General features: G+C 35.8%; 1 protein-coding gene across 1 annotated transcript; it reads right to left on the bottom strand.

Annotated features, from left to right (window-relative positions):
- Positions 1–3,574: 3,574 nt before the first annotated feature.
- Positions 3,575–15,777, bottom strand: SLITRK6 (SLIT and NTRK like family member 6). Its single transcript, XM_030477339.1, has 2 exons — positions 15,240–15,777; positions 3,575–11,921 (listed from the first exon to the last, which is right to left on the bottom strand). The coding sequence occupies exon 2, from the start codon at positions 11,904–11,906 to the stop codon at positions 9,384–9,386; it is 2,523 nt and encodes an 840-aa protein (XP_030333199.1). The 5' UTR covers positions 11,907–11,921; positions 15,240–15,777; the 3' UTR covers positions 3,575–9,383.
- Between the last annotated feature and the right edge of the window lie 9,652 nt (positions 15,778–25,429).

The following is a 25,429-nucleotide window of genomic DNA, read 5'->3' as shown; positions in this document are numbered from 1 at the left end:
ATACACAAGTATAAGAATGGAAATTATTAGGAATTTCTATTAAAAAAGATTCCATGAAAGAAGTCAAGAAACTACTTGTAATTATAGTTATGTCTGAGAAAATTGGTTTCCACAGTGATCCTACACAAGTACATATTATGAACTTACTAACAGCTATCTTAGGCCAAATCAAAGATCCATTTAGTATCTGGTATCCAAGAATTACTAAAGTACATACCTAGATAAGAGTATAAGAAAATAGAAAATATCATTGCATGTATTTTTCCTCTAAATCTGTATGGAAGTATCTGGTTTCATGTAATAGATAAAACACCATACAAAGACTGAGAAAAGAGGGATTAGTAATTAACACCAGCAAGAAGCACTGCAATTACAGCAAATTCTTTCCACTGCTGAGCATTAATATTGCCATACCTTCTTTTTCTTAACAAAACAATCTAAGAAAAAGTAAGATTTGGAAGTTGAAAAAAAGAATGCTCTATTTTCTGAGATTATCTGAAGTCCAAGTAAAACCAAAGAGATATCCATTTGAGAAAAATAAATGTGGATAAATATGTCCTTTGAAGTAGTCCCATTGTAAAGAAATTAAGAAGTTTTCTAAGTCATCTTTCTTAAACAGTTGACATTCTTAGAGTTTTGATGGGAAAAGAAAGTGACACAGTGTTACCTGCAGTGGTTCATAACACAAAAGAAGATGATAGTGACTAAGACAATTAACTGATGTGATGATAATCAATGTGTAACAAACTATTATTATACACATCTGTTATTACATGTTTATTGGAATGAAGCATGCGTACTTCAATCATTAAAGTCTCGAAATCTCATATTATTTAAAAATTCCATTGATACAGTTGAAAATCTGATCCTAGCTAAGCGGAAAATTAAGTTCAGGAAAAAAATATCTGAGTGTACATCAACAAACTGAAAAGATTATCTTCTTAGGATAATTTGCTAAATATAGTGATTCTAAATGCTATTTTATGAGGTACATTTTTTAGGAGTATCAGAAGTTCTCTGTGAGGTTACTGTTGCCAGCAAATTAAAAAAAACAAAGCAGCCTCTCCAAATCCCTGACTGTAGAGCTAAGCAAATCGTCATAAAATCTGTAACAATCAAAATCTACTTATTTCGAATGGATCCTGATCTGACTAAACCAGTTATATTTAGATGGGATCTTGTTCCAACTGCCGCTTCAAAATTTGAAAGATTCAAAGTATAATTTTATGTAAAAAATATTTTTCATTTAAAATGTAAATTAATCATATACTGGATAATAATTTGGCCTTTTGACACATAGAATATATAAGGTAAGAACTGTTAAAGCCTGAAAGATCTTCTGAAAAAGTAAGATTGTCTTTAGCTTTGAAATGTGTGAAGAGTTACAGCAGTAGTATGTCAAGCAAACAAGGTTCATTAATTTGACTAGTACAGAAATGGATTAGTCTTCAAGGGTTTCAGATAGTTTCTGTATTTTATTCAGAAATTTGAAATCATCAGTTATATGTAAAAAAAATAGTTTTAACAATAAACTTAGGTAACTACATTTCACATGCATTCTCACCAGCATCAGAGATTTCTGTTTGATTTGATGCAGCATTGATATTACCACTTCTCTGTATCTTACAGAAGTTAGTTGAACAGCCTTTGTTTCATAACAGTGTTTGATGAGCATCACTGGTTTCCTGAATTTCATATTCAGGAAGCCTATGTATAGAAGAGAAAGATTCTTCTACTTTGCCCTCGAAAATCTTTTGTAGAACTATATTAGAACTACAGATACTTTGCCTGGAAGTAACCTTTGGAGGCTGTCTAGTCCAATCCTCTGCTTTGAGCAGGACAATTGCTTTCTCTAGAGCAGCTGTGACTTTGTATGGCAAAGTCCTGAAAATCTCCTGGAGACTAAGGTCCTGTAGATACTTTGGGTTACATATTTCAGTGCTGCGCTACCCTTCATAGTGAAGAAGGTTTTAGTAGTATTCAAACATATTTCTTATGTTTACTATTGATATTGACCTTCATAACCTATGTTGTGATCTTCTTTACATACTTCCCTGTTAGAAAAAATGAGGAGAAAAGACACATACCTTCCACTTTTTAAGGAGACAGTGTCACAGGAATCTTCAGAATAATTTTTGTGAAGTTAACATATAGTTGGGCCTTATAATTAAGAACAGTGACTGTAAAAACTTGGTACATCAATGTTCCTAAGTTTTTGCACAGTTTTTACTATATGCATCTGTGCAGACAAACCAATCATCTAGGATGATGACGATGCATAACTCCAGATGTAAAAGACATCATTCCTTAGCTTTAATGGCCCTTGGATCAGGACATGAATCAAAAATTAAGGAGGCATCATTTCCTTTACAAGATTGCTTTTATATAGGAAAATAATGAAGATTCTGTTTGTTCTGTGGCCATTCTTATGAATAAAAATAATAATGCAAGAAGTCCAGTTGACTTCAGATGACACTTAAGTGCTTAGAGCAGTGACAGATTTCAGCCTATAATAGACAATTGTTTTAGAATCTACAGAACATGATTCAGCCTTCATAATATCATGTATGGCAGCATTAAGATAGCTATCCTCAGCACATTTCCCTTCAGGAAATCTTAATGCATGAGTGGTCAATTAACAGCAACACTACCTCCTCCCATCTCTACTGAAGTGATACGTTACTTAAAGACACATAACACATGAGGCAGTCAAAATCTCAGTCTCTTAATCATCATTTCATAATACCTTATGGAATCATTTACCTTCTGTGAATAGTGGCATTTAAATGCTACAATTCTGATTTCTTAATGTTTTACACTCATCTTTAAATCATACGATACAATGCTGTGAAATATTGAACATCTCGGGCCAGATGAAAAGAGCAATTTAAATCTTTAACTGTTCTCAAAAATTCTTCCTTGTAACACATAACTTAGAGGTTTTTTACTGTCCTCCAAATACCTAAAGATCCAGTGTGTCTGGATGCCCATAAACTAGCCCAGCATTGGCAGTGTGGAATCTTGCATCTTATTAAGTTTCGTAACAATTGAAGAGGATCTTTGGGGTCTGATCTGGCATATTCAAAGGATATTTGTCATACAGGATCTTTTTAAAAAGTAAAGTTACAACAACCTTCCATTTACAAAAGAACATGATTGCACAGACATTGTTAGATCAATCCTTTCTCTTAAGAATGTCATGTATTTAGTTGTTTTAAGTCTGAACTTAGATAATTACATTAAATATGAACTGTGCGAACATACTGCACCACAGGGATGGGAATCCATAATACTCTACTCCCCAAAAAGCACATATAACAAAGATACAAAAGAATTCATCTTCTTGTTTGGTCTGCTTGACCAGGAAATGATTTTTTTGAACAGCACACTACACATTTTCAGCAGGGAAAAATGGGGGTGGGGTGGGTGTGTATCAGGTTATATTCAACAGCTTTTTTTTCAATATGTCTTAACATGGAACCATTTAATATGTATTTAACCCAAACATGTTTCATTATGGAAGTGTTATGTTGGCTTTGAATTTAAAAAATACAAAAATAAAAATAACAGCAACTTTTACAATCTAGCACAATCTATTTTATAGTTTATTTTAAAGTGCAAGTTTATACTAACATTCCATAAGATTTCCGCACATGTAAAAGGTTTCAGGCTTCTTTCTGTTTGAACAATTAATTACTATCCTTCTGTATTTTATTTGGTAACTAGTTACAACTGTAAGAACCTAAAAAATTCTGAACTTGTAAAACAATTCACCTCAAAACAATCTCGATGAATTGATCTACAAAGGCAAACAGCTGAAGTTACAATAAATAACATTTCTCCTTGAAACATGAAACCAACTTTTTCTTCTTTTCTGTGTTTCATCATTCCATTGTAAAACTAAAAGTAATAGTAGGAGTAGAAGCAGTCCTTCCAGTAGTAATAGGAGAAACATACTGTGAATATTTTGAAGTTAATGTCTTAAAACACAAAACTTTGGTAAATGCTTTATGAAATGTGCTGTGCACATGTACTTGCACTCCATCTCGGTGAACCTAAATAAATAAAATAAGTTCTTCACATCTTGCTTTCATAGAGCTGAACAGCATCTGGTGTTTTACTTTTTTCCTTGAGGTTAGCTGCTATCCATTAAACTGTGGCTCTTAAGAATTTGTTCTGTTGTGTCAAAAAGCCAAAGCTGACTGTTAGGAAATGTGCAGGAAAAACAAAGCCATGCTATACCTTTTCAGTATGGCAATTAACTTCCCTATATTTGTTCCAGCTACAGTTCACTCCTGTTTCAAGGAACAAAAAGATTTGATACCAACTCTTGAAAATGATCAAGAATACCATAAACTTCAGAAAATCTGAAAGGGACAGGTCTTTTGACTTCTAATGCAGGATCTGTAGTAGATCCATCTTCTCCATCTCAAATCCAACAGGGTGCACCAAACATGAAGTCCCAGAGGAACTGACCACTGAAGGCAATGCAAACACTGCAAAACCTCTCCATGGAGTAGGTTTCAGTTGCCACAGTGGATTGTACTGCCAGAGGTCTGTCTATGGCTGAGCAGGAAATTCATTTATGGAAATTAAAGTATTCTGTGCTGGGGAGCACAAGAGAAGAGAAGAATAGAGAAATGTGCTAGTGTTAAGAAAGTTTTTCAGCTGACCTTTTGAATTAAGACAGGTGCTTGCTTGGGTTTTCTTTTCCTCATGATGATTTCAGTGCATCTACATGAAACTTACAGATTGTGTTGGTGTGGCTAATAAAGTATATTGCTGTAGATAATGGCTTTCTCAGAATGATAGTCCAGAATCCTTTCTGATGATGACTTCAAGATTCAGTCTCCATTTTTCCCTTGGCACTATTACTTTATCATGTGAAATAATGTTTTATTTGTGATAAATACCCCTTTTTTATTAACACACTAGAAATGGATCTTTATAAGATGGTTTGATATCCCAGTCAAATTTATCTTTTCAGTTTAGCATACTATACAATCAGTAATCTCTCTTAAGTAAATACAAATAAGTTGCACATTGTAAACACTTCTTCGTCATGCAAAGAGTGGCCAGAACTTGATCCTTAAATTACAATCAGGGAAACAGTGACTGCAGGTGAAAAAGCTTTGGTTTAGAATCTGGTAGATTTCACACACCACTGATAAAAAGTATGAACTCATTTCCAGTCTGGAATTTGGTTACAGAAAGGTTGATCTGTCATTCCAGTGGAGAATAATGTGTGAATATACTGGACTAATACTAAATAGGCAAATACCTTAATTTCTGTGTAAATTTACAGGTTTTGTTGGAAGGGGTTTTTGGGATGGGGGTTTGGTTTTGTTTTGGTTTATTTCAAGCTGTTCAGAAGCCTGGAGAAGCATCTCTGCAAGTAATGTATATTTAAGTATCGATACTAAAAGTCTGTATGACAAATACCTGTAGCAGGAAAAAAAAGAAAGAAAAATACATTTGAATTTATAAAGTTGAAAAGATAAAAGAAGTTTAAAATAAAAAAATGCAATAAATTGCTTTTATATCTGTTTATTTAGGGAACAGGTCTATAGTATTATTTAATATATTTTCTTCACTCAGATGTGAGGGGAAAAATGGTAGTGTTGCTTACCTTGAGGTACCCTAACAACAATAACATAGCTGCCATATACACCAGTGTGCTTGGTGAAGCACTGTTCTCACACTCAATTAAACTATTGTGCTGTTAGGAGAAAAATGTATCCACTTAGTTGCAAACTGTCAATCACGCTTTGCCTTCCAACCTCTGTTATTCTAGCAAAGTGAATTGTATCAAACCACTTAACTTTGCCTTGTCACTGGAAAAAAAAAAAAAAGAGACAAGGGTATTGACAAAAAAAATTCTGAATACCCCTCCCAACTTTCTGCAAACACAAATAACATTAAGGACACATTTCTAATTGTTATAATGAAAATGTTCCAAGAAACTGTTAGAAACAGATATTGCATCCTTTTTTCTTGGTACATGATGCCTTTCTTATGACATGATTTTACTTTTATCAGCAGATATTGATACTATTCAGCTGGAGAATAATCATGTAAAGCCAAATTCTCATCTCTTTTTGTAATGGCAATATAAAGTTTCCTCATAGCTGGAAAAACCACTGTCTGAAAAGGTTATTAAGAGGTGAGGCTATAGGCAGACCCCTCCCTCCTCATCATGCAAACTTTCACTACATGACAGTCCAGTAGAGACAGATGATAGGAGAGTAGGTAACGTGCCACATTCTAGTGATGCCTAGATACTGCAAAACCACTTTCAGAGTTACAGGCTGCCACAGAGTACAGTTGCCCTTACATGTGAATGATGTGAATCTCCCTGCTAAGGGAAAGCTAAAAGCTAAAACTCACTTTAATTCTGCTGAGCGATGCTCCGATACAGCTGTACAACTGAGTTGCCTTGACGTTAATTTAGATCACTGTTCTTTCTGATGCTTTGAGACTGCAACAAAGAATGTTTTGCCACACAGTTGTCCTCAACATTCTGCCAAATAACTGTCAGCAGCTAAGCAAAGTGACATCTGTGCATGTGGCAATTGTCTTTAGTCTGAAGCTATTTCTCTTATATCTAAGCTTGAGGGCCTGAATCATCATGTCCCTACATTTTGCCAATTGCAGGGTACTATTTTTACTCCCATTTTTTACTAATGGAAATAACTACTGAAGTGAAAGACACTGAAGGATTAAACTCTGTTATCAAGCACCATGAACAGTTTTGTTCTGTGTTTTCATTGGGTATTTTTCCTCAATACTGATTTGAGATCTCTGAAAATCCTACAACAAACAATGTTAGAGGGTCTGATTTAATATTCAGAGTTTTCTAGTGTCACTTCCATTGACTGAAATTGGTTTTCTCATTGAATCTTAATTATTTCAAATAAAGGAGTTACTCAGCTTGTTTTTTTCTTTCGGAAAGTAAATTGCTTAAATGTAGATATCATCTAGTGTCATTTTGATGCTCAAGCCATTCCACCAAGGTTCCAGTTGCTCCTCTAGACCAGGGCATGGGTTTCCATAAGTTGCATGATGTCCCCATGAAGCCCATTCACATGTCTTGAATATGCAAGAGCAGTTAAAGTAACAGATAGTTATTTAGATAACTAAGTTAATGTAAAGTTAATGTAAAGTTAATGTAGCTGCATTTTCCCTTTTGTCTCACCCTTACCTGCACAAATAATACTTAGCATTTTGCTTACTTATATGGAATAATGATAGCAATAAAACAAATATATTTTATTGTTGCTATACCAGAGTTACTCTTCCTAATCCTCCTAAATACACAGGTTTTCTAAACTAAGTTATTCTTGGCCATAGACAGAGGAAATAATACTTGTTCTCTAACAACTGAAATTTTGATTTTTGGAAGTCAACAGGTTTGATTTCCATAGCAAATTTATGACACCTCAAAAATATTGATAAGGAAGTTGATTTGCTAACAGAAACACCATGTGGTCAGTTCCTCAAATTACACAAATTAGTATAGCACCATCAAAGTCATTAACTCCACGCAGATTTGAAAGAACTGAGAATCTAAGAATCTTTTGTATGTAGTATAGGAAATTTTCTGTCAGAAATGTATGTACAAACAATACGAAGAACTCATATTTGCATATACAAATAGGTAAGACATCAACAGTAAGGTGAACTAAACGATATCTTTTGAGTTTATCAAGACTCCAATGCTAAATATGGCATACATATATGGACATGTAGTAATGATGCTGATCTTCAGCTCTACAAATACAAATTAGAAAAAAAACAGTTCATGCATAGTCAATTTACAAAAGATTTGCTTAGAGGAAGATAAATGCAGGTCAGAATTTGTGTTTTGGCACCATGTCAGTCATGCACAGAAATTGAATGGAATTACTGCGCTCTGGACAAGATGCTTCTGTCCATATGACAAGAATGAGAATTATTGTGTTTAATTCCCAAACAATTCTAAACTTGTGCATGCAGGAGTTCCTTTCTTCTTTAAAAAGTGACCTTTAAGAAAAAGACATTAAAAAACCTCTTTATTTCTTTTTCATTGATAGAGAGCAGTTCCTTGATTTGCTTGAAAGGCAGCCAGGAATAAGCTTTTTCTTTTCTTGTAAGTTGAAAAAAAATATGAAATTACACAGAATAAATAGCAAATATAAATCTAGCAAGAATTCATTGCAAAAATAAACCTGCAGTGTTCTACTTTCTTATACCTTTTTTTTCCCACAACACATTATGTTCTTCTAATTTCAGAAAATATAACCTTTTTTTGTACAAACAGCTAAATACTATCATTCTTCCTCGTGTGTGTACTGTTGCAGTTGTTCTGTCTGGGAGTTGCTTTTGGGTAGGATGGAAAAGGATCTGTATTTGCACTTGGAAATTCTTAGCCACAGCAAACTCATTTCCTCCAAGAATATTTAAAGCCAGCACAGAAGTTACTTTTATATATATATAGATATAGATATCTGTATAAAACAAAATCAAACTTATTAAACACAGTAACATATTTACAGTTGATTCTCAGTAGCTTTTCAAATTGCCGAGGATTATGAGTTGAAACACCAGTGATGCACAATATTTTATAGCAGCAGCTCAAGAAAAGATTGTCCAAACTTAGGTAAAGCTATCAGATAGGGAAAGTAGCAAAAGGCTTACTTTTTTCTTCAAAAGGCTTACTTTTTTCTTCATTGAAGATGTTGGGTAAACACGGTTACATATTTTTCCTTCCACATACTGATACAGAATGCATACAATGAAGTTTCATGTAAAATATTTAAATATTTGCAGGCTCTGGGTGCATACACAAAAATCTTTTCTTTTTCTGTGTGGGTTTTTTTTTTTTTAACTGACATTTAGTATGACAACATTTTAACTTCTTTCATATTTATTATAAAGGTATGTTAGGTGTAGCTGTAGACAACGGTCATGTATGCAGTGCATGTACTAACCTAACCAAACCACCCTAACCTTGTAACTACAAACACAGGTAGGATTTTTTTTAAAAAAGGAATCTAATTAAATTGAGGGGAAAAAGAAAGAGTAAAGGTAACATATTTTTCCATAGGTCAGGTACAGAACGGAGAGTGCCAAACACACCTTTTTAAAGTGTTGTGGAATATTGCAATAAGCAATCTTCCTCCCACAGTTCAATCACACAAAGTTTATGTTTAACTTGGGGTAAGACATATTGCCTGCGCACAACCCCATAGCTTCCCACAGTGATCCCTGAGTTTTTTTGCTAGGATTACTGCTGTGCTTAAGTTCTGATTGTTGACATGTTACTATAAGGCACTTTTATTTACAATGGTTCCAACTTAAAATAGAATTACAGAAATTCAGCCCTGGCCCAGAGTACTATCACTTCATGTTTGCTGCTCCAGGACTTCCAGGTAGTCAGGCTCAGCATGTAAATTAGCTTTGAGTTCAAAATACTCATTTTTAGTCTGTTCTAGAATAACCTTTCTTGGTCTGGAGTACATGAGTGTCTCCATTAGCTTCAGCTCTTCATGTGCTCCAGGATAATGAACTTCCATGTCAGGCTGGAACTGGACAATATTTTTTCTTAGATACTCTGTGATCCCTAGTTGCTGAAGTTCTCTCTCTTTTTCAAGAATGTTTCTATACAAGCAGCTGGCATCCTGAAAAGAAAGAAACTCTGCAGATTGGTCTGTAGCCTTATATTTGATATTTGAACCTGTAAGAGGTGAACTGTTTTCTCTTTCCAGGAGACTTCGGCAGAGATGTTTGGAATCACTAGCTTCCTTCTCACTTCCATCCTGCTGTTGTTCAGTATGCTTGGGGCTAAAGGATGGGCTGCGGTAGACCTGAACCACAGGAGTAACCATACGTTGCTCATAAAGAGTTGCAGATGGGCGCTCAGTTGTGTGGTGTGTTGTCTTATGCCCATACATGCTATACTGAAGGTGAACAGGGCTACTATCCCTCATTTGTTCATCAGCTTGTTTCTTTTTGCATCTTCGTCGCCGATGAAGAACAAGAACAACTATTCCTGCTGCGCAAAATACAATAGTTATAAACACAATTAGAAGTCCTAATATTAGGACAGAAAGTGGGACAGCATCTGTAAGGGACCGCAGAATGGTGTCTGCGGTGTTGGTAGTAGTAGTAGAAGTTGTCACAACTACAAAACCGGCATGAGTTGGTAGAGCAGGGCTGTTTATTAAACCTGGACACAAGACTTCACTGTTCAGGGATTTCAGCTCTTTTTTTGCTAGGTGTCCTGGAGATTTACAAGAAATATCACCCATCATAATATTTTTACTCAGTTTTTGTATCCATTTTTGTAGCGCAACTGAATCACAGCTACAGTCCCAGGGGTTGTCTTCAAGTTCAATTTGTACCAGCATAACCAGTTCATCCAAGATATTGCTCACAGGCAAATGAGAAAATTGGTTTGTTTTCAGATTTAGTCTGGTAAGTGGAACACCTGAAAAGATATGGGGTGGCAAAGCCTGCAGAAGGTTGTTATTTAAATAAAGGACCTTAAGTTTTGGCATTACATTAAATGTTCCTGGCAATACTTCTTTGATGGCATTATATTCAAGGTACAAGTATTCAAGGTGCTGAAGGCCAAGGAAGAGATTCTGACTTAGCTTTGTAAGATGATTGCCATTGAGATATAATTTCTGCAGTCTAGTCAGATTCATGAAAGATCCTTCCTCAAGGATTTCAATGCGATTGTTCCCCAGGTGAAGCATTTCCAGGCTGGCATAGTCCGCAAGATCTGATTTCAGTAATGTCTGAATAATGTTTCCAGCTAGAATAAGCTTTTTAGGATTTGGAGGAGGGGGTCCTAAATCGGACAAGCTTTCAATATTTCGCTCCTGGCAGTGCATGAGAACTCCTGAGAGCATATGGCTGGTGCAGTGACAGGGGATGGGACAGTAGATTCCTGGAAACTCAGTAGTAGGCTTTGAAGTATGAAGCACTAAACTTGGTTCTTTAGTAGGAGCTTTCAGGATAGGAATCACCTTAGCTGATAGGTGGCTATCACTGATAGAGGTGGTTACAACCAACGGCAGTGACCCTGAAGGATCTTCAAGTTCATTGACAGGATGAGTAGGACAAAGTGATTCTTTTTTCAACCTGCTTAAGATGCTACCTTTGATAACTGGAGGACTATTGCATACAATGTCACCTATAATTGACTGAGGAGGCATGTTTTCTAGCCATATTTTCAGCTGCAGCAAATCACAGTTACAGGCCCATTTATTGTCTTCCAACTGGAGGTCTAGTATTCTACCGATGTGTTCCAAAAAGCCAACATAGGGCAGTGTCTGTAACTGGTTTCCACGGAGGTCTAAATGGGTCAATGGCACAAAACGAAATATGTTTGGAGGAAGATACTTAATGGCATTATCATTCAAAATAAGCACTTTAAGCCTGTTGAGCTTGCTGAAGGCACTTGCTTCAATCACTGTGATGAAATTGTTGTCTGCTTGAAGAAACTCCAAATTTTCCAATCCATTAAACGTATCTTCTTTAAGTGTTTCTAAAGAATTGTGATTGATATGAAGTTGCTTAAGAAGGCTGAGACCATTGAAAGCCCCAGGCTCAATATCTGCAATATTATTAAAACCAAGATGTAGAGAGATAGCATTAACAAGGCCAGCGAAATCATTCACTTGCAACATAGTCAGGCCATTGTTTAAAAGATTAAGATGAAAAGGCCGTGATGGTGGGACATTTATTTCTGATACCATCTTGATGCCTCTTTCTTCACAGTTTATAATCATGGTATCATCCTTTTCTTCACAGGAACACAAACTCTGACAAGATCCTCTGACTGAAGAAAAAGAAGGCTGTGAGTGGAAAGGATCAGATGCAACGACAACTGAATATAGAATAAAAATCCAGAGCTTCATGGTGCCCAGCAGATTCTACAAAAAAAAAAAAAAAGAAAAAAAAAAAAAAAAAGAGGAAAAAGGAAGAGTAATCGGGTAATAGTTTCATAGGGTTGATTTTTGTTTTTATTTCTGGGATGGAGAGGAGCAATAAAAATTCCTAGTACTTCCCATTGAGCTACCTCACCTTGCAAATAATATCATATCATGCAAAATGTTTGAATGATTTTCTAAAGAGAGAAAAAAATAATTTAATGTACCAAAACAATAAACACAGGGAGTGCTTCAGTACTTTCATGCTGATACTCAAAGTAAGAGATAATCAGGAGTGTGTTGTCTTTACTTATACACCATATAGAATGTTTTACCAGCGGTCAAAAGTAAGAAGTTACTGCCCTGACCAACTTAAATCAAGGCTAATATAAGATTTTGGATAGTTGCTTTGTGTCACCATATAGCACTGCAAATTTTAGAGTACATTGCTAAGCTCGACTTAATGTTGTCCAGCTGCTGAAGAGAAGAAATAAGATTTGGTTTGGTTCAGCAGTGTGTGGTAAGAACAAGCCCATTCTGCCAGGATAAAGAGAATTTTTCCTTTGGTTCTGCATTATGTGTGTAAATCAAAAGGTAGTTCCTCTGTTACTCTTATGCCTCCAAAAAAAAAAAAAGTACACAAAAATATTTCTTTTTCTTTACTTAAAAGTTAATGCATATATTATAGTTTGTGGATCTTTAGTGAAAGCGGGAACACAGCACATACTAGTGTAATATGTTTGTAGATAACACGCATTAAATAATTGTGTACATGATTAAAAGAAAAAAGAATGAACTGACAATGCAGTACATGTCAGAAGAAATAGGTAGGCAAGGGGCAAGCATTTTTTCCAGATTATTAGACTCCTAACTATTATAATAATTAATTATAATAGTTATAATCTGCAAAAAATCTGGAATATACATGGTATTAACAGTGCTTTACAAGTTAAAAATGACCACCAGTTATGATCCGTATGTTATGTAACTTAAATTATCATCTGTCAAGCTGATCTTGAACTTTGAAATACCTGATAAATGCATCATTACAGTACAACTATGGTGTCACAAGCAAAATTTACACATTGTTATAATTGGCGTGAATTATTTTATGCTACACTTTGTTTGAAGATTCTTTGGGTTTTTTTCCTGTCAAGGCTGTCTAATTAACAAGAACAATGGTAATTCTCGACATATGAGATGGAGTGAAATCACTGTTTATAATCTTTAATTAAATATTTCCACATTTGCTAAAAATAAATAAATACTTTTTCAATGGAATGGATGATTTAAAACACAAGAACTTTTTTGGGGTGGGCTATTTATTCTAGGACTGAACTAAGCAGCTTTCTTAAGTAATCTATCTAATAAGGGTCACTTAATCTTTCAAAGAAAGCTATTGAAACATGAAGTACACAATGTCACTATCTAACCAGCTGAAGTGTTAATTTCTGAAAGATTAGAACCTTTTACAAGAACCTATTCAATTACACACATGAATACTCTTATAGCATGGCCATATGATTTAGCATCTCATCAATATATATTTTAATTATCATGTTCCTTTATTATTAGCAACACCATTTCTCAAGGTTTCTCTTACAACAGATTGCAAAGATTTGTACATGTAGGCACTTAAGTGCTGTGGTATGAGTATCTCACACACACACACACACACACACACACACATGCGCACAAGAAGGAACAACAGCAAATGTGTGCACAGTGAATTATGTTTTTATACATTAGAGGTTCCTGATAGGTGAGAGTAGATGTATGATTTTAGAAGTAGTAAATGAAATTCACAGTGTGAGAAAAAGTGTCCTTAAAAATATGACCTTTTAGCTTTGTTTCTGTACTACAAATAATTTTATTGTCTCATATAACACTCCTTGAACTCTAGCTGCCTATGCTTAACATATATGTCTGTAAGTTTATTTTCCCCAGAAGTATTGGATGAGAAACAACATGTCAAGATCTTATTTTGAAGTACGCAGAATAATTCTAGGATCATATTAAGCTAGAGATTTATCCTTGCTTTACATGCAGCAATATCCCTTCCAGTGACCCAAGGTAAAAAAAAAATGCAGGCTCCTGAGACAGATGCCAGCTTCAAACCTACTGTATGAGTAATTAGACTTTATTTCTGGACACTGTTTTTCTGTAGGAATTCCAGCTTCAATCTGCATCAAATTTAAACTGCAGTTATAAAGTCCCTGAGAAAAAATAAAGGGGGGGGGGGGGAAATAATCTGAAAAGCATGTTGCATTCTAGTACATATTGAGAAATTAGCTTATAAAAATGAGCGCCCTCCTCTCAGAGATGAAAGTAACAACATTTGTAACCAATTGGAAAACATTCCCATTTTAATCATCATCATACTTTTGTGAACAACACTGCCAGAACTCTCTCACACACATATATTCACAACAAAAAATTAATAGGAGCATTGTATTCTTTTTTTCTTTTTTCCAATTTCTTTTTTGGTCTGAACACTCAGGAATATATAATGAAGCTCTCAGTGGGCTACTGCTGGAAAACAAAAACTGCTTTTAAGATTATCAACATTTAACTGAAAGAATTCACAATAAAGTAAAATCTAATTTTAAAGTCTTGACAAAGCTGACCTTTTTCTCTTTCATGTGGTGATGTTTTTCAACAAATTCTAAGTGGTAACTTAAGTTTGTTCATTTTACCTGCTTTCATGTAAGCCACTACTAACTGCACACTGTAACTAAGCTTTTTGCAGTAGGAATTCTAAAGGACTGAAAAAGTCACAGTCCTTTCTGTAAGGCAAAGTTGAATACTTTCAGAAGTAGTCACCTATTAGCAAAGGCATCACATGCTTGACAAATAATAATCAACATGGGTTTAAAACATTGAAATAGCTTGTTATTTTACTTGGAGGTTTTTTCATTTGGATGTTTTAATTCAGCTGTTTAAAAACTGCATGTTGAAGAATTTCAAAGCCTCAAGTTAGGAATTGTTAATTTCTAAAAGCCTTCGGGATTGTTTATTAAATTCTGAAGGAAATCACAGTCAGACATGCATTTAATATCATTCTTTCACTTCGGGAAATAAAAACAAACGCCCATTCCTTCCCCCTCAAGGGATCTGAAATCAGCATTTCCTTAACACACTCATTCTACACAGCTGGCAGCTTGAATAAATGCACCTGGCAGACTGTTTGAAAAAACAGTATAAACAGCCATCGTTTAACATAAAAGTTATACAAAGTCATGCATAAAAATAAATTCCATTGTTACTGAGAAATGAATTTCTCATGTGCTAAGTTAATTAGCTAACCGGAATCTTTCTTACCTGTACAGCAGTAACACTCCCTGAAATGCTCAGTAATGCACAGTTGAAGCAGCTGTTTCAATGCGATGGAATTTTTCCCTGTCAAAAATGCACACTTTCTTCTGAGTTTCACTTTGCTGCAAGCTCTGGTAATACTAGAGCTCCATAAAGTTAAAATCCTTGTTCAGAAGACAAAGTACAAAGCATTCGATTGAAAAGATCTTCCAGGCAGCGTGCACATTAGACTATCCTATAAGTAGTTGTCCTTCTTCCTCAATTAAAATTCACAGCATACTTCGCAGCTATGCTGACTTATCTGCATATAGTTAACTGTTTGCAAGCATTTGGATGCAGTAAACAAACAAGATGCTCAGCAGAGCTTAACTTGATCACTTGTTTTGTGAGATTTTTAGATGGAAGCTGCTTCTGTGTGCTCTCTGCTCTTTCTAGTCTTTCTCGTTAGCTCAGTTTGTTATTAGTCAGATTGCCAGGGGCAGGGAGGTAGGCGTAAATAAAGAGACTTCTTGGCTTTTGACTCAGCCTTTAAGCCCTTCCCCACCAGAGAGCTCTAATCTGCCAATGTCATTTAATACAAGATACAGCTCCACCTTGAGACAGATCAGCTCCTCCTCCTGCAATTTCTCTCACCTCCTTTTTCCCTTATCTAAGTGAACCTTGGAAAATAAAATTCAGCTAAACATCTTCTAGATTGCTTAAGATCTGTTAATGGCTGGTTTTTAAGAACAGTAAACATCCACTGCAGCTCTTGCAATTTGTTCTCTTGGGCAGATCTTGCATTTGGTTTATATCTGCAAATGCTTGCTTTAGAAACTGAAAGCATTCCAGCCCAAATACACTCCACAAAACACACCACAGGGGAAACCTTGTCCTCTAGAAAATATGTCAATCACAATGAAGTGTAGGATTATTCAAATATATAAATGAGACAATACATCTCTCAATCCAGTTTGCTCAGTGTGACAGGGGTAGGGATGAGTATCTACAGTTATACTTGCTTTATTTCTGAGAAAAATAAATTGTGGAATATTAGTGCTTATTCTTGCACAATGATTGCCGGCAGTCCTTTTAAAACTGCCCATCTTGTTCTGTGGGAAGAAAAATGAGTTGATTGTAATTGTCTGTTTTAGAGATGTTAGCATAGTGTTTTGGTATCTATCCATGTGAGATTGTATTGTATTTGCATGAAATATTGCTTTGATAAAAAACATTCTAGTTTAGGGGGATAGGGTATTCTTAAAGGCATGTTTTGTGCTTAAGGTATTATTTTCTTTGTGCTCATAAACAAGTGATTAGCAGATACAGTAGGGCTACAGGAAAATGTTTATTCCATGCAAGGAAGATTTTCCTCATTCCTCCAGCACTACAGGGGATGGTTTTATATGCTGCAAATATTACTTCCTTGTCCAACCACTGCCACGGAGATGCAAAACCTTTTGGTGAGCAACAATAGCTCTGGTGCTTCAGTGTATTTACCCTGTAGAGCATAACATTTCTGGTTGGTTCTTATTGTGTCCTGGATTGCTTTATAGATTTTTTGCTACAGCCTCAATACTACTCAGATTCCTGTAACTTCTTTTGAGCTGTTAGTTCTCCTGGTGGCCTCATTTGCCTCTGAAGGAGTATTATGACGTACCGTTCCATGTGGTGAAGGCTATCAAGATCTTGTCATATATATACATACGTACATACATATACATATATATATACATATACATAAATACATAGACATATGCATATATGCATAATGCATACATACATACATATATACATCTATACACATAGACATATGTATATATGCCTTGGCATATTAGGATGAGTTCTTTTAGTAATTTTCTACAGGAAAGACATGTAATTTAGCAAAATAATAAAAAAGATATAATATTACTAAGAAACAGCAACAATTTTATTTCCATTCCTTTCAATATATCACTTATTTGATTGCATTTTGCTACTTCTAATGAGCCTTGCCACTCTATCTTAACTTGCAGACATTTGACTGTTAAGGCTTAAAGATTCCTGTGTCCAGCCAAATAAATCATCATATTCTTTATCCATTTTGAATTTAAAAGTTGTAAGTCAGATTCTTTCTAATTTTTACCAAACATATTACAAATGCTCACACTTAGACTCATAGAATGGTTTGGGTAGGAAGGGACCATAAAGATCTAGTGGATAGGAAGGGACCATAAAGATCTAGTTCCAACCCCCCTGCCACACAAAGGGATACATCCTACTAGACCAGGTTGCTCAATACTTCCAGGGATGGAGCATCCACAACTTCTCTCTGGGCAACCTGTTCCCAACACCACAGTAAAGAATAATCTAGATCTACCATCTTATAGTTTAAAACCATTCCCCCTTGTTATGTCCCTACTTCCCCTTGTAAAATGTCCCTCTCCAGATTTCTTGCATGCCCCCTTTAGGTACTGGAAGCTGCTGTAAGGTCTCCCTAGAGCCTTCTCTTCTGCAGACTGAACAAGCCCAGCTGTCCCAGTCTGTCTTCACAGGAGAGGAGCTCCACTTCTTTGATCATCTTTGTGGCCCTCCTCTGGACTCGCTTTAACAGGTCCACACACTTGTTATGTTTCGGGCCCCCAGAACTGAATGTAGTACTCCAGGTGGGGTCTCACGAGAGCAGAGCAGAGGGGGTAGAACCACCTCTCTCAACCTGCTGGTCATGCTCCTTTTGATCCAGCCCAGGACACGGTTGGCTTTCTAGGCTGTGAGAGCACACTGCTGGCTCATGTTGAGCTTCTTGTCAATCAATACCCCCAGGTCCTTCTCCTCAGGGCTGCTCTCAATCCATTCTCCACCCAGCCTGTATGTGTGCTTGGGATTGCCTCAACCAACGTAAGGACCTTGCACTTGGCACCTTGCACACTTCACCTGTTGTTAATTGTTTGAGATGGAGAATAGCTATAGAGATAGATACTCAGAAATGAAAACATCATTCTTTGCTTTTCAGATAATATCCAGAAGAGTAAAACCTGATCACAAAACTGTTTCCAGAAACCAGCTACTGAAAATAGGAAAGCATTTCCTAATCATACACAACTAAAAATCATCCAGAATGGTTATCAATAATGTTTGTCATTCCACAAACTGTATATTTATAAGGTTTATAAAAATACAGCTAATGATTGTTTTTCTACCACAATTTTATTAATCATTAAGCAGGGTATTATAAATAATGTGTTTCTGCAAGTACATCTGCATGGACAGTGTGGAACTGGTGTGAAGTTTGTATCCTGTGCTTCAAACATTCACCTTTATTAATTGCCCTGACAATTTTAAAATTTGTGAAGCTGTGTAAATAACATCTAAAACTGTCAGGCTTACTTAATTCCTAAAAGGCCTTAAGCTGTTGTGTCATTTCTCCTTGCCTCTTCACGAAGTACAGCATCTCCATAGATCAGAAATGAGACCATAACCCTCCAACTACGCATATATTGTGCATAATTCTCCCCAAGCTAGTGAGTTTTCTTATTAATATATACATGTAGAGATAGAAGTTTTAATCCTATTGCACATGTAGGCTTTGTATAAAACTGTTAAAAGAGAATGTTCTAATCCTGTGTACAATGTTTTATTAAATTCCATTTTATATGGTAAGGTGTGCATGTTTTTTTAAATGGTATATATTACAAAGGAAAGACTTGAGCCTGAATTGCATAATTTGTAATTTTTTGTATAACCAGAAAATACCCAGGAAGGCTTTTCTGGAATCCATTATTTTCTTCCTATCAATACATTCCCTTCATACAGGAAAATTCCAAAGGCTACAGGGACATCCATAAGAAGCAGTGGAAAACTTTCTCACATCCTTTCAGTCAGAACTTACTAGTACCACCTCAAGATTACTTTGAAGAATGTTTTCCATATAAAGGATATTAATTTTAAATGTGAAAATTAGGCTTACAATTTACAGATTAGTCTTCAAAATGTGAACTTTCATAGGACCCTGCTTATTTATTAATAAATTCAGTGTTTAAAAATACCAGGAGGAATAAGGATCTGCATACGCTTTTTCAGTGAAAGGTAAAGCTCCCCACCCCCATCATTCACAACTCATCACCGCTGCTCAATATGCACATAAGGAGCCATTGATTTCGCACAAGATGTATGAGCCAAATAACCTATCCTGCCACACATGCAAGAGTCTGCTAGTCCATATCCACAACTCTTCACCCATATTTCTTGCAACACCAACTCTTTGAACACTGTGTAAGTATTGGTCTTAGAGCTTAAGATACTATATTGAAAAGGAATATTCTTCTGGAACAACTAAGTAACATCTGAATATTCATACCTGAAGAGAGCAGGCTGAGGGACTCTGTTGAAACTCATACTCATAATATACATGAAAACTTCATATGGAGACAGAGTTATCAAGGATAAATCTTAACTAAGTAGGATCATAGAAGATAGCATATAGGCACACACAAAACAAGCAAACAAAAAAAACCAACACCATAATACAATGTAGCTACCATTACGGAAGCTACCAGTGCCTACTGTAACGCCAATGCAGAGCCTTTCTCTCCCATGACAAAGGAAATCAGGAAAGGTTTTCATTACAGTCAAGTGAACAGGAAAGAAATTCTTTAGATTGACATTAGGAAAGAGAGGAGGTTATTTTTTAGGCATCCATTTATTTAACTCAGCTGCAGAACAAGTATTTCTCTCGCAGAACTATTGCACCTTTTTTATGCATTGGGATAGGTCTTAATCAAAACCTTTTCTGCTCTGAACACACTGTGTGGCTTTTTGCAGTCATGAACACACTGCAATTATGTAAACAAAGGTCAGGGTTCCCCTCTAAAAGTGATATGCAAGCCTAGTGATTATTCTCTAAGTAAATATATGGCTTAATTTTTCCATGATCCTTACTGAGAGGCAATTCTCTGAAAAATCTGCTGAAAAGGAGCTTTGAATTGTAAGAAAACAATCAGGTTAAAGGAACAGCTTTCTGTTACCTTAATGCAGCTTCTAAGTAACTAAATTAATTTAGATTCTTATATGCATACCTAAAATACACATATACATACATATGTGACATTGTATGCATTGGTAATCGTCATCATCATGCAAAAATCGTACTCTCTGAAGTATTTTGAAGAAAGGTATATTGAGGCTAATGTTCTTTATATTTCATTTTTCAAGATTAAAAAGTCATATGGTACTTTACAGTGTCTGCTGGAGTGAACATATTTTATCCTAGTATCCTTAGCACCATGACTCCTTACAAAATAGTAACTTCTTGGTGATTTAATAAAATATGATGTAGTGGCTAGAAATAGCCTTTATATTGGAAATACATGAAAACAAGCTGATTTCTCTTTCATACTTCTTGTTTAATAATCCTTCTTTATTGTGTTCTTCAGTTCATTGTGAATGTGTAAATAGTTCTCTAATTTGCTCTTTTTCCTTCTTCAGCATTTGTGCATTAGATCTTGAATCTTCTGTTTTGTTTACTCACTGACAGAGAACTCCCAATTCTGCACAATGTAAGAAGAGCTTAATATCAAAGTTAAAATCTCCTAAGTTATTCTGAGGTAGTCTGTCTTGTTCATAATTTTGGTGTTAGAGTGACAGATGTCCCTTGATCTGAATCAACCTCTTGGAACAGGTAGATTCTCCTCTTCTCCTGAGCGTGGCAATATTCGAACGTCAATTCAAAAAACTGCCTAGAGGTGACTGGTCTGTAGAGAATAAAAGTCACCCAAGAACTTGCAGCCTTCCGTTGTTATGAATCAGATACATATTTTTTAAAAGGTACTCTGCTTGCCAGTGACCCAAGAACAGAAAACAAATCTTGAGTCGTGGTTTGGTGTTGTACAGCATGTTAGCGGCCTAAAAACCTCTCTACCATTCTACTTGTACTCCTTTTTCTTATCAACTTTTGCAGTCCAAGAAACATTATTGACCTTGCATTACTGTAGGTTTAGAGTGTAATGATCCTCTCCACTACCATATAGTTGTCTGAAACTTTTTAAAAATCAAATGAGGTAAAGTGCCTTTTATCCACGTAGAAGAGAAAATCCAGTGTGAAAACAGCAGAATTTCCTTTGATTTCTTTGGGCTTTGACTTCTTTTCTAATTTCTAATTATGGACTTCCAGTCAGTGTCCTGTAAGGTATATTTGAATAAAATCTAAATTGAAAAAAATTATTGCAAGGTTATATATGCCAGTTATGTTCTACTTTTTTTTTTTTCAAAATATAATACAGTCAGCCAATTAGTTACCAACTGCAGCTCTAAGTAGTCAGCTTCACATTATAGTTACAAATATTCCAATTGAAGTATAGTCAGATTTTCTGACTTTCATGTCCGACAGCAGCTGAATGCCTAGCTCTCATAAGACCTTTGAAAGAACATTACTTCAATACCCATAGTTGGGGCAACCCAGAGGTAAAAGAATTGTTTAAAGCTTTTGAAATGGGTAAAGGAATATTTTTATCTGTACCACATTCTTTTAAAAGCAAAATTGCTTTGTCTTCTGTTCCAAAGATGGAGAGTAGAAAAATACACACATACACATGCTGTACGAATTTGCAATGTACTTATGATGTTCTTTTTCAAATTACAACCTAAGATGTTCACAATTCCAGATGAACTGCTAAGTTTAGATTCATCTGTCAGTAGTTTAAAAAGTTTACTGCTAGCACACGAAAGTGCAGATATACTAATACACTATAAATCCTTTAAAGGTAAAGGAAAAGAAGGGAAAAGTAATCACTGGGTGTGCTGTAATCAATAATGAAAACAAAAAGACATAATTTATTTATGTTTACATTCATTTTTTCAGTGTTAAAATTTACTAGTCTTAGTATTTTTCAGTAAGTCTGAATAGGAAAACATGAAATATTGAAACTGCTGTGTAAACTCATCTGCTTTCCTTTTGGCTATGAATACTGCATGAATACTTAACATTACTATCTGTGGTGGTATGCTCCCCCTCTTTTTCTTCTTGAGCAATAACCACCAGTGGTAGTCACAATGGCTGCATCTGGCTAAAGTTGGCCTCTGGGAAGACAGATAACACAATATCTAAGATAACCTAATACAGATAACACAATATCTAAGATAACCTAATACAGATAACCTAATACCTAAACCTTGCTTAACAGCCGAGGGCTATTTGATTATGCCCAAACTGAAACACAGTTGGTACGCAAATATGACTATAAGTCAATCATCTTACTCCATAAATAGTGGACAACCCAAGGCCTGTTGAGCTATCCTGCATGGCAGCAGGCTGAATGCCCTGCTTGCGTAGGGACGCCTCTCACACTTAGTCCTTGGGGCTGAGAGAATCCTTATTGCGTCAGATAGATAATTTGTAAGTAAATAGGGAATAAGCACAGCGAAGCTTTAAAATCTTAGGGAAGTGACAGTAAAAATTGATTGTGCGCATATAATCCTGTAGATATAAACTGTTGACCAGGTCTGGGACTAAGTCTGGTTCCAGCTGCACCTAAACTCCCATCAGAAAGAAGTTTAGAAAGTAAGGGGGTCCTTTCTGAACCTCATGACTCAATGGCAGGGTCTCCCTGACAGTTTTATCTGACCCTGTCCTCTATGCAGTGAATACTCAAGTGCACCTTGCAATTGAACCTTGTTAAACCACTGTCACATTTCCTATCAAACTTTGTTAAATTACTGTTTTATAACAGTAATAATATTGTTGCTTTTCTCTTATGAGTGAAGTGCATCACTCCATCAGCAACAGTATCCTGTTAAACACAAATGAGTTTCTACATGCTAGCTATGCCTAAGCCTGTTCATGGTAGTGCATGCCTGTGCATAACCTAATTGCACATTCCAAGCTGCTGCTATTTCACAGAAATCCAGTTGAACTAGATTATATCAGGCAACTTGGAAAAACACTTAAAGAGTAAACTCTGCAGCAGTCAACCAAGTTTGGAATATCACAAGATTGCAAATAGCTATAGTATTCGATTAGTTTCTCTTGAGGATACTATACACATACTCAGTAAAATTCACAGACAAAACAGAAGTCTAATACACTAATGAATTAATATTTAAGATCTGCTTTGAAGATTATTTTGTCTTCTTTCTATAATGCATATCCTTTACAGAGGCACTGATCTGTGTTCCAAAGTCCATCTTGAATATATAATACACTAACTGAAGCAAGTGAGTGCACAGGTCAAAGAACACTCTTGGGATCTGTAAAGTCATAGGTCATAGGTAGTGTCCAAGAGACTAGTGGCTCTTGACAGCTGGAAGCATGCCACTCACTACTCTGACTTCCCAATACAGGATTGATGTAAGCTAATTATAAGTCTTAAAGTTCTTTAGTTAAGTCCAAGTTCATCAACCCATTGTCCTTTTTTTAATGCATGGATGCTTCAGGGATGATCTTTCTTGTCTACCTTAAGATCACAGTCTTTGGAATGCATTACTCTAGAAGTCCCTGTAATTCATTGAGTTGTCTAGAGGTTAGCTTAGACTTGGACAAGCAACTTCTAGGCACCTACAATGGCTGAGAGAAACCTCATCCTAAATCCTATTCAGAGGTTAGCAGCTAAGAGTGTATACTGGATCTGGGATCTGGCTGGGATGGAGTTGATTTTCTTCACAGCAGGCTGTCTGGTGCTATATTTTAGATTTGTGGATGAAACAGTGTTGATTACACACCAGCGTTCTGACTATTGCTGAGCAGTACTTTTACAGTGTAAAGGCCTCCTATTTTTCCAACTCTGCCTTGCTATAGGTAGGTTAAGCATGAGCAAGAAGCTGAGAAGGGACATAACCAAGACAGCTGAACCAAACTGACCAAAGGGCTATTCCATGTCATGTAGTGTGATGCTCAGCAATAAAACTGAAGGGATGAGCATTCTGGGGCAAGGAGATGCTGCTCAGAGACAGGATGGGCATTTGTCTACTCATGTGAGGTGATGAGTGATCGTCTTCTTATTTTAGGCATTTTTTTGTTGTTGTTTGGTTTGGGTTTTTTTCTCCTCTTTCCTTCATTTATTGAACTATCTCTGCCTTGACCCATGGTTTTTTTGGTTTTTTGTGGCTTTTTTTTTTTTTTAGAGGTTTTTTTTTCATTTGTTTGTTTGCTTTTGTTCTTTGTGCTCTCTTCCCCATCCCACTGGGGGTGGGGAGTGAGCAAGCAGCTGTGTGGTGCTCAACTGGCTACAGGGTTAACCCACAACACAGAGGTACAATGAAGCTCCCTGTCTCTAAATCCAGAGGGTCTATGTTCCTCTTTGGCACAATATCAGAGTAATCAGGTTTTTCAGGAAATGGTAGAACTGGAAAATAAATTCTCCTTGTTTCAGCTTTTCTCTACTTCTGAAAAGTCTGTAGGTAAAGTCACCCTTCTCTGGTGCAGTTCCTGAATGGAAAAGACTGCAAGAGAATTGGGCTTTAATGGGAAGTACACAGCTATAAAAAATCTGAATATACCTGTCTACAGACACAAGTCAGGAAAGGTGTGACAGATCTGTGCTCTCTTGCCCACCCTGGAATACTTTTATTTCATAAAAAAGCCACAAAAAGGAAAATAATATACAAAGTAGGCGAGCATTATTCAGTTAATCTCTGCATCTAAATCCTCAGGTGCTTTTATGAGCAGCTACCTCCTTGAGTATGTTTTCTTGGCTTTACGCATTGCCACGTAACCATACTCCTTGTTCCTATCCATATTATTATCACAGAGCAAATAAAACCCATTAAATAAATTAAATCTACCAGATTTAGAACCCACTTCAACCTTTCTGTCGAAGTGGGAAGAACACACAAACCTACATCTGCCAAAGATTTCATTTTTGGCTTCTATTCTGAAATAGACATTTATTTTTAGAAAGCAACTTTTAAAAATGTAAGGGTCATGTTAGTCACTATAGAAATAAACACATTAGGTAGAAGAAAAATGCAGTATCAGGGTAAAAATCATACAAGTTTCTGAAATAAAAAATTATTATTTTGTAAGTTTCCAGGAGATTTCAATCTATTAAAGGAAGTGCATAACTATATCTAAGCCCATTTTCCATTCTACAGGAAGAATGTTAGATTTGCATGCCTCAGGTGCATAAAAAGTGTTGAAAAACATTTAAATGTGTTTTCTGATCAGTTCAGCATGCTGTATAGATAGCTTAGCTTGTAATTTTGATGGCACAACTTTGGCTCTAACATCAGGCTAAGTTTTGTTTTAT

This window comes from Strigops habroptila, chromosome 2, assembly GCF_004027225.2.
Source record: "Strigops habroptila isolate Jane chromosome 2, bStrHab1.2.pri, whole genome shotgun sequence".
NCBI classification, from domain to species: Eukaryota; Metazoa; Chordata; class Aves; order Psittaciformes; family Psittacidae; genus Strigops; species Strigops habroptila.
The sequence above is the reverse complement of the archived record's forward strand: the minus strand, read 5'-3'. Positions and strand labels throughout refer to the sequence as shown.